Source organism: Emiliania huxleyi, assembly GCF_000372725.1.
Source record: "Emiliania huxleyi CCMP1516 unplaced genomic scaffold EMIHUscaffold_248, whole genome shotgun sequence".
Lineage (NCBI taxonomy): Eukaryota > Haptophyta > Isochrysidales > Noelaerhabdaceae > Emiliania > Emiliania huxleyi.
This window is the reverse complement of record NW_005200188.1, coordinates 121,809-131,989: the sequence shown is the minus strand read 5'-3', so window position 1 is coordinate 131,989 and position 10,181 is coordinate 121,809. Positions and strand designations below refer to the sequence as shown.

Sequence of the window (10,181 nt, the reverse complement as noted above, 5' to 3'; positions counted from 1 at the left end):
CAGCCAAAGCAGGGTTGGCATGGAGGAGGACTCGCTGTCGACGGGCGCCGTGGTCTCGATCTCCGTCACCTCGATCATCATCGCAATCCTCCTGCTCGTCGCCCTCACCTGCTTCTGCCGCTTCTCTCCGCTGGCCGCTTCCTCTGCCGCCGGCGCGACTCCGAGCAAGAGCAGCAAGGGCGGCAGCAAGGGCGGCAGCGAGGCCGACGCCGACCTGACGTCAGTCAGTCAGCGACGTCCCAATCCTCCCCCTGCGCCTCCTGTGATGCCGGTCTTCCCTCCCCGCGGGCCGCTGCCCTCTCTGCCCGGCCCAGGTGCCAGCCTCTGACCCGCCCCTGCCGCCCCACGCCCCGACAGAGGGCGCAGCAGCCCGTCGAGTACGGGCGCAACTACCCGTACGCGGGGCCCTCCAAGGGTGGCGACATGACGAGCGACCCGCCGAGCCGCGCCTGCGACGACGTGCCGCCGCCCGAGGCCGAGGACCTCAACCAAGGCTTTGGAGTAGAGCGGGACAGGCACGCCCGCGCCACCCCGATCCCACTGACCCGTCCCGCTGTGCTTTTGATCATAGGTTCTTGGATGGAGTGGGCAAAGGGGTTGATGCGCACGCCCGCAGCAAAAGCGGACACGCCTCTCGCAGAAGGCGGTTTCGCGCCCTCCGAGATCGAGCGCATCTGACGGACAGCGCTCAGTCTGACCGCTTGATGACCGTGCGGCGCCGTCACGGCCTGTGGCTGTAAAGTGCTCCTCGGGCGCACCGCGAGGCGCGGGGTACCGCGTGCGGAGTGGGTGTAGACGCACAGCATCACGTGACGCTTGAGATATGTGGGAGGCGACCCCGGGATATGGTTGCATATATCCGACACACTTGCGAAAGATGGTGTCCTCCCGCCAACGGCCAACCCGGGGTGTGCGTCTGCGTGCTCTGTGCTTGGCTCGGTCCTCGGAATTTTTTCGAGATTCGACATGCAACATGAGCTTGCCTGCGGCGAGGGCGGTCGAATGCACGGAGCTAAGTGCCTCGCCGTCCTCGCGGGAGTCGCTTAGGCGGCTCCCGTGGTGTAACCTGTGTTAGTGCTCCCAGTGCGCGCCAGTCCCGTGCCCAGTGTAAGAAAGAAAGAAAACAGACAACCCAAGGGAGGGATGGGAGGACGGCACGCCGCCACCACACAGGGATTTTAAGTAGAGGAGTGTGGTGCTAGCCGTCGCCCACCCTAACCCTTGGTCGTCTGCCTCTTTCTATCTCCCTTCGCAGTCCCTCGCCGATTCTCGCTGCAACCTTCATGCCAACCTCGGGTCGTCCCACTCTCGTCGTTCTGATCTCCCTCCTGTCGCTTCCTCCTCTGTCGCGTCGCTCTCGTCTGCCTCGTCCTGCGACGCCGCCGCCGCCTGCCGATCCCTTGCTCTCGCGGCTTCTCCCGACTTTCGGCGCAACTCTGCCCTCCTCGCGGCATATTTTGGCCCCTCGAGTTTATCGAGCTCTCCTTGCGCAAGGACGACTCTTCTGACGCCCACTGCGATCATTTGCCGCAAGTCATATCGTTGCTCAGGTCCACTCTCTCTTCGAACACTTGGACCTCCACGGATGATGCTGGCGCTGGGGTCCCCTTCGGGTGCATCGTTACAGCTGACAACGGGATTACCACTGGTTCGTCCTCCTCGGAGTCGTCTTCCCCGGAGTCGTCTTCCCCGTGCGCCTGAGCGCGTCTGCCGGCTGAAAGTCGCCGCGAGGAGGCGCGGCACCATGGTTCTGGTCGCTGCACGCGGGCAACGCGGCGGAGCACTTGGATCACTTGGAGTGCAGTTATCAACCTCACATCCAGGGCCGGGGAGCTAAGAAGCGCACCCAGCGGGCCGGATGATCGGCATCGGGCTACGGGCTAGAGAGCCCTGACCCCTAGGGGGGTGCGCGTTCGCAGGGAAAGGGCCATAAAGTAAACACGGTTCTCCGAGGGTTGGTCTGCGCTTTGGGTTTCCCCTAGCTGCGGAGCGCCCCCTCTACTCGGAGCTACGTATATAATGGACACATCCCTACTCGACGTCACCCCTCAGGCCTCTGGGGCTCTCCTATCCTCCCGGTCCTCCCCCCGGCTCGCTTTCCGCTGGTCGGGCAGCAGCTGCGGAGCCCGCCTTCCCCTCTTATGCTTCTTCGGCCGCGGCCCCACCGCCGTCTCGTCTTCTCTGCCTGATCCCGTTAACTCCGCCTCCGGCGATCCCACGCCCGACTCCCCGGGCAAAGGCGCGGCGGCATTGGGTCGCGTCGCTCCCCCTCCCAGGGAGGTCGGGCCCGCTCTCCCTGGTCGACGAGTCGCGCCCGCACCCGCGGCCTCTCTATCGTCCTCGGCTCACCCCCCCCCCCTCCGCCGGCCCCTCACTAAGCTCGGAGAGGCTCGGTCCTCGGATTTTTCGACATGTAACATGATACGGCTTTGCATGTGCATGTGTTGTGACTTGTGGGTGTCACATAAAATTCTTTTTCCCAGGGAGGGATGGGAGGACGCTCCCGTGGCGTACCTGCGCACTTGGAGCACTTGGAGTGCAGTCATCAACCGCACATCCAGGGCCAGGGAGCTAAGAAGCGCACCCAGCGGGCCGGATGATTGGCATCGGGTTGCGTGAGTGAGTATTCTTGATACGAAACCACGACGACACACACCAGTCGACTCGCATCGGTTGCCTCCATGAACGGCGGAGCTATTCTCGCGCCCACACCACACCTGGCTCCAACGTGGACACGCCCATAGCTGGGGACACTACTAGGTCACGCATGGCATCAGAAGTTTTATCTCTGGGCCCCGAAAGGCATCTCTAGCAGTGTCGTTACGCATGCCCCCTCCCCTCCTGGGCGCATGCGCCTCACGTCTCGCCAGAGCATAAGCCCTTGGCGTGTGGCGAGACGAGTTTTTTGCCATGCAACGAGCAGCAAGCCGCCCGCCGCAAACAGCCGGAGGCATCGCCGCGGCACTGACTGCGCCGCGCTCCCGCACCCGTCGACGAAGCTCCCCCCGCGGAAGACCGCGCGTAGCGACGCCTTGTCGATCGAGATGGGCGCGCCTGAAGCTCGCCCACCTACTGCCCCTGAGAGTTGGTTACGAGTGGGATCAGCTCCCCCCCTTGGGATCGAAGCCGCCACAACCTCACACCCAACATCACAGGTGGGATCAGAGAGAGACTCCGCACCGGACACCGCCCGGGCACAGACTCCCTACCCATCGGATCGCACAGGGCCCCCTAGGAGCAGCCCACACACAATCTCGCATCGGCAGATTGCGCCTGGGTCAGGCAGACAGCAGACAAGGAGAGGAGAGAGGAGAGAGAGAGAGAGAGAGAGAGAGAGAGAGAGAGAGAGAGAGAGAGAGGAGAGAGGAGAGGGTGAGGGTGTGTGCACACGTGTGGAGCAGGGAGGGTGTCTGTGGTGGGCTATAGTCATACTACGTGGTTAGAACCACGCGCCCCTCAGGAGCTTAAGGTAGAGCTGAGCGTCCCAGACGCCTCGGTGCCACCCACCGGCGTGAGACCATCCGGATCAGTCCAGTACGCCCTCCGGGCGAACGGTCCCCGCGATGGCCCACGGTCACACACACACACACACACATCGGGTTGCGGGCAAGAGAGCCTGCGCTAGAATTCTTTTCCCGGAGCCGACGTCGAGCGGGCACGCGGCTTCCGCCCAGCCAGCGCTCCTCTCCTCTGTCGCGCCGCGCGCCGGCCGTTCGCACGATGGACGGCTTCGACGATTCGCTCTTCAGCGCCTTTGAAAGCGCCCCCTCAGCAAAGGTCAGCAGCGGCCTCGCGCTCGACGAGCCGCTCTTGAAGCGGCCGGCAGGAGCAGCAGCTGAGGCCGAGGACGCCGCAGCAAAGGGAAAGCGGCTTCGGGGCGCGCCGGCCGACGCCGAGAAGGACGATGCTGCGCCCGCGCTCGACCCTGGCACCGGTCGGAAGGCGTGCAAGCACGAGGTCGCGATGCCTCCGGGCCTGACAGCGAGCAGCGAGATGGTGCGGCTGCCAAAGAGCACGCAGCCGCCGGCGCGCGAGTACTCGTTCGAGCTCGACCCGTTCCAGCAGGCTGCCGTCAACTGCATAGATCGTGAGGAGTCGGTCCTCGTCTCTGCGCACACCTCTGCCGGAAAGACGGTCTGTGCCGAGTATGCGATCGCCGTGTCGCTGCGCGACAAGCAACGGGTGATCTACACGTCGCCGATCAAGGCGCTGTCGAACCAAAAGTACCGCGAGCTCTCCGAGACGTTTGGCGACGTCGGGCTCATGACCGGCGACTACACGATCAACGTCGACGCCTCGTGCCTCGTCATGACGACCGAGATTCTGCGCTCGATGCTGTACCGCGGCTCCGAGGTGATGCGCGAGGTCAAGTGGGTCATCTTCGACGAGGTGCACTACATGCGCGACAAGGAGCGCGGCGTGGTGTGGGAAGAGGTCATGATCCTGCTGCCGCACTCGGTGAGGTACGTCTTTCTCTCGGCGACCATCCCTAACGCGCTGCAGTTTGCACAGTGGATCGCCGCGCTCCACTCGCAGCCCTGCCACGTCGTCTACACAGACTACCGGCCGACGCCCCTCCACCACTACATGTTCGGCGCCGGCGCGAACGGCTTCCACCTCGTCGTCGACGAAAACTCGGAGTTCAAGCCCTCCGGCTTCGAGAAGGCCACCGCGAAGCTGAGCGGCGGCGGCGGCGGGCGCGGCGGCGGCAAGGGCGGCAAGGGCGGCGGCAAGGGCGGCGGCAAGGGCGGCGGGAAGGGTGGGCGTGAGAAGGGCCCGTCGGACTGCTTCAAGCTGGTGCGGACTGTGGTGTCGATGGGAATGGAGCCGCTGATCGTCTTTGCCTTCGGCAAGCGCAAGGTGGAGAAGCTGGCGGAGGAGATGGGCACGCTCGAGCTGACTGTCCACACCGAGCGGGAGTCAATCACGCAGATCTACGAAAACGCCATCCAGACGCTGTCGGACGACGACCAGGTGCTGCCGCAGGTCGAGAAGATGCTGCCGCTGCTCCAGCGGGGCATCGCCGTCCACCACTCGGGGCTTCTGCCGCTGCTCAAGGAGCTCGTCGAGATCCTCTTCCAGGAGGGGCTCGTCAAGCTCCTCTTCGCGACCGAGACCTTCGCCATGGGCCTCAACATGCCCGCCAAGACCGTCATCTTCGCCGAGCTGTCCAAGTTCGACGGCGCCGCCTTCCGGCGCGCCCCGCCGCCCAGTGGACACACCCCGCACGCGAGCCCGCCCGCGTGAGGCCGAGGCGCGTCAGGCCGAGGCGCGTGAGGCCGAGGCGCGTGAGGCCGAGGCGCGTGAGGCCGAGGCGCGTGTCTGCAGGTACCTCTCCTCGGGCGAGTACATCCAGATGAGCGGCCGCGCGGGCCGGCGGGGGCTCGACGCGCGAGGGACGGTCGTGACGATGGTCGACGGCTCGACCGACTTGGCAAAGGTGCGGGAGATGCTTCGAGGCGAGGCGGACTCGCTCTCCTCGCGCTTCCACCTCTCGTACAACATGCTGCTCAACTGCGTCCGCACCGAGACGGCAAACATCGAGAACCTGATCGCAAAGTCCTTCTACACCTTCCAGCTGCAGCAGGCGAAGCCCGACCTGGAGAGGCGGCAGCGCGAGCTCTCGGCGCAGCTCGCCTCGCCCGACCTCGCCGTGGACGCGAGGCTGCTCGAGGTTCACGCTCTGCGCGCGCAGGAGCGCTCGCTGCGCAAGCAGCTGCGGCCGCTTCTCACGGATCCAAAGGACACCAAGGCGGTGCACTTTCTGCAGCCCGGCCGCCTGGTCCGGTTTGCTCGCGAGGGAGGGGCCGGCGAGGAGGGCGAGGCGCGCGAGTGGGGATGGGGGGCCATCGTGAGCTACAAGCGGCTCAGGCCCGACAAGAAGGAGGGCAAGAGGGGAGGCGACGATCTCGGCACGGCGGACCAATACCACATCGACGTGCTGCTGCGGTGCGACGCGGGCGCCGAGGCCGCCGTCGAGGCGGGCGGCGAGCCGGCGCCCGCGCGCGACGAGGAGAGCGCGGAGCTGCACGTGCTGACGCTGACGCTCGACCGCGTCGACGCCTTCTCGAAGGTGAAGGTCTCTCTCCCGAAGGACCTCCGCTCCAGCGACGGGCGGCACGCGGTGCTCAAGGTGCTAATTAAATAATAATATGATTAAATAATAATCTAATTAAATAATAACGGGCGGCACGCGGTGCTCAAGGTGCTTCGCGAGGTGGAGAGGCGCTTCGCCGACGGCGTGCCCGAGCTGCAGCACGACGAGGACCTCAAGGTGACCACGGCGGCACAGGAGGCGGCCAAGCTCGCACGCAGGCGCGCGGGTGACGAGCGGCGGCGGTACGGCGACGGCCTCTTGCGACTTCCTCTGAGCCCGCGCGCGCGCCCCCCGCTGCGCCTCAGGCTCGAGGGTGTGCAGGAGCGGCTCGGCGGGGTGAGCTTGGGCGAGGAGGAGATCGCGGCGGGGCTTGCGGTCTTGCGGCTGCGCCGCGCCGCGGAGGAGGAGGAGAAGCGTGTCAAGCGGCAGATCCGCGAGGGGCAGGTGGCGCTGATAAAGGAGGAGCTGCGGGGCATGCGCCGCGTGCTGCGCCGGCTCGGCCACCTCTCTGAGGACGGCGTCATCGGCAACAAGGGGCGGGTGGCGTGCGAGGTGAGCACCTCGGACGAGCTGCTCGTGACCGAGCTCGTGTTCGCGGGCCTCTTCCAGGACCTCGATCCCGCGCAGCTGGCCGCGCTCCTGTCGTGCCTCGTGGCGGAGCACGGGTTCGGCGGCAGCGGCGGCAAGGGCAAGGACGGCAAGAAGGAGGACCCGGTGGCGATGATCCGCACGCGCGAGATGCGCGAGCCGGTCGAGCGGATGCGCGAGCTGGCCAAGCGCGTGGCGACCGTCGTGCTCGAGGCGAAGCTGCCGGTGGATGTGGACGAGTACATTGCGCGCTTCGCCACCGGCCTGGTCGACCTCGTCTTTGACTGGTGTGGCGGCGCAAAGTTCGCCGACCTCTGCAAAATGACCGACGCGTACGAGGGCTCGATCATCCGGGCGATGCATCGGCTCGAGGAGCTGCTGCGCCAGATCATCGACGCCGCAAAGGTGGTCGGCAACGAGGAGCTGCAGGCCAAGTGCGAGGCGGCGCAAAAGCTCCTCGTGCGCGACGTGGTCTTCTGCCCCAGCCTGTACACGTGACAGCCCCTATCTTGCGTCTTAGAAGATTTTTTAAGCGGCCGAGAGCAGAGGAAAGCGAAAGGCCAAATGCTTTGCACGCGCGAGACGGGGGCCTCCGATTCGTTCTCGTTGGCGCGCAGGAGGGGGCACCTGGGCTGGGCCTGTGTGCGCTGTGGCGCGCCGCGCAGAATCCTTTCTCACGTGGCTCGTGGAGGGCGACGGCTTCTGAGGAAGCCGTCGCCCGCGCCTTGTCTGTCGTGTGAATGTCGCGCACTCATTCATGACCGGTCTCAATGTCCCACCCCGCTGTCTGTCAGTCTGTGACCCCAAAGCGACGAGGACGAAACTTTCGGTGCACAGCAATCAACGTGTGCCGCAACACTATTGCAAAAAGTCTGTTTCGTGCTGACGGCGGGCCTTACCATCTTTGCACTCCAGGCGCGGCCCGCTCGTACGCCCATCGGACTGCCCATTCGGGCGCGAGCACGGCCTACCAACGCACAGTCACCACCGCCGTGCCTTGTCTCCGTCGAGGCCAGCACCGCATGCAGCACCAGCCAGCCACTGACTATCGCACTGCACTTGTGCGACACCAACGTGCTCCCACACCAGCCCAGCACTTAGAGCAACAGCCTCACTCTGGCGCGAAATGTGCCTTCCTGCGCCGCCATCAACGCACGCCCCCCAAGGATAGGTCGCCCCTGCCCTGCGCCTCCACGGATGCCTCCAACGTTGCACCGAGCCGCCCTCCCTTTCGAACACAGGAGCGGCATAGGCCTACAGCGATCGAGGGGTCGAAATGCTCAGCATCATTGCGGCGATCGTTGCACTCCCAGCCCAAGTCAGTCTTGCCGGATTTGAGGGGCTGGACGATCAGGTGGGGGCTGAGCGTCTGCAGGCAGCCTTCCGCCCGCGCCGAAATTCACAGCCCTCCCGGGCCGACGGGGTGCTCCTTGGATCGGGCCCCGCTCCCCGCTTTTCCTGTACCTGGACTGTCCGGGTCAGGAGGGTGAGAGTATTGGGTGGGCAAGGGAAGTACATCTGGCGGGTGGCGATTGAGGGACAGCAAGTGGGTTGATTGGGGGGTCAATGGGCGCGCGGGTGGCGCTTTGTGGTCCTGGGCGAGCAGGGGCAGTGGTTAGGAGTCTTGGGCCTGGAGATGTGAGGATTGTCGAGATGTCATGCGAGAGCGGTAGGTGGGCGAAGGTAGCGCGGCTGGAGAGTGGTGTCCGAGGGACAATGATGAGTTGTCAGTTGGGGCGCGAGACGCGCGGGACAGTGTTGGAGGCGGCCAGTGAGATAGGGTTGGCTTTGAGCAGTGCAGCGAGTGTGTGGTCGAGCGTGGGAGCGGCGCGCGAGCACCGGATTTTTTTTGCTGTGCGAGTCGAGTTCGTGGCCGGTGCGCGGGAGATGAGTTGTCAGTTGGGGCGCGAGACGCGGCCGCGGGACAGTGTTGGAGGCGGCCAGTGAGGTAGGGTTGGCTTTGAGCAGTGCAGCGAGTGTGTGGTCGAGCGTGGGAGCGGCGCGCGAGCACCGGATTTTTTTGCTGTGCGAGTCGAGTTCGTGGCCGGTGCGCGGGAACCTGGCTGAAAACCCGCGCAGCCGGCCGGTTGTGCGACCGAGGTCGCCGATGGTACGACCGAGGTCGCAGAGCCTTGGCGACGCGACGCGCACGTCGCCAAGGAGTTCGTAAAATGTCCGAGGTTGTTCGTAAAACACCGTTCGCAAACAACAAAACAAAACAAAACTCTCTCTCTCTCCGTTCGCAGTCCTCCTACCTCCGGGAATGTACGTAAGAGCTACATACTCTAAAGTACACTGAAAATTCTGTTAGTGCCAGTGGCCCCGCCGAGGCGGTGCGGACTGCCGGAGGCCGCTCGGTCTCCCCTCTGCCCGTGCGACTTTCGCTAACTCCCTCGAGCGTACCCAGCGTAGATCGTCTCTCTTCGGCGCGCTCGAGCACGTTTGGCACCAAGAGGCTTTGATTCTTACGACCCTCACCAAAAAAATTCTTTTTCCTTCGCGGCAACGCGACGGCGGCAAGGCCTCTCTGCGCGCCCGCCCTCGTCACGCCGAAGACCAACCGGCGTCGGACCGCGGTGAGACCACGCCGCCCCCCGCGCCCGCCCGCGCCCGCAGCGTGAACACATACGCGCGTCCCTCATCGCACGGAAACATACGCGCCAGCCGCGCAGCAGCCTCACATGCAGCGCCGACCGCATGCTCGCGCCCTGGGCCGCCGACGACCCGGTCGGGCGGGTTGCGCGGCCGCCGCACACCACCAGGCAGGCGCACAACCACCCGCAGCGCGCCGCAGCCCACCGCGCAGCCCTGCCAGCCAGGCCTGCGCCTCAAAGACTCACAAACAGGCGCACAGCAGAGTACAGCACACGGCACACACCGGCGGCGCGCGCGCAGCACACGCAGACGCACGCGCGGATCCAACACGCACACGCGCACAGCACGCGCGCGCCGCACGCCAGCGCAGCGCCACACACAGAGCAATTCCCATCAGCAGCAGCAGGCCTGCCACAATCCACATCTCACACACGCGCGCGCACACTCCCCCCCACCGGCGCACGCATTGGGCGTCGCCGAGAGCTCCCAAAGCTGACTTGTGTGGCTGCTTGTGCAGCCTGCTCTTCAGCGGGTCGCCCAGGGCCCCCGCCTCTCATCAAGTTGCATCTCCTGGGACAGCCCCCGTCCGCCTGCGCGGCGACGACTTGAAACTTTTGGTTTGTAGAGAGGCGTGAACCGCGCCATTCGCTCTCACCTGGAAAAGTTGGCAACCCTGTCTGCACGTCTCGCGCGCGCGTGAACAGGGCGAAAAAAGGAAAGGAAAAGAGACGGGGTGCGAGAGGAAAAGCTTGTTCAGCCCTAATCATTACAGCACCCTGCCAAAAAGAAATACCTGCTTCCCACAGCCAACTGGCACGGACTACCACCACCAAAGGCGACAAAAGCCAACTGGGGGCCCTTCTTACCTCCCCGGGGAGGCCGGAAACCTGGCACTTCCAGG

At 65.2% G+C, this 10,181-nt stretch overlaps 2 protein-coding genes across 2 annotated transcripts; both read left to right on the top strand.

Moving 5' to 3' along the window:
* Window positions 1–19: 19 nt before the first annotated feature.
* EMIHUDRAFT_237353 (hypothetical protein) lies at window positions 20–678 on the top strand (the record flags this gene model as incomplete). The annotated part of the gene is made up of 2 exons (XM_005778310.1): window positions 20–219; window positions 360–678. The coding sequence occupies 2 exons, from the start codon at window positions 20–22 to the stop codon at window positions 676–678; spliced, it is 519 nt and encodes a 172-aa protein (XP_005778367.1).
* Window positions 679–3,720: 3,042 nt separating this feature from the next.
* Window positions 3,721–7,183, top strand: EMIHUDRAFT_73784 (hypothetical protein; the record flags this gene model as incomplete). Its single annotated transcript, XM_005778309.1, has 5 exons — window positions 3,721–5,243; window positions 5,329–6,133; window positions 6,206–6,339; window positions 6,439–6,748; window positions 6,791–7,183. 5 exons carry the CDS (start codon window positions 3,721–3,723, stop codon window positions 7,181–7,183), a joined length of 3,165 nt encoding a protein of 1,054 aa, XP_005778366.1.
* Window positions 7,184–10,181: the final 2,998 nt, after the last annotated feature.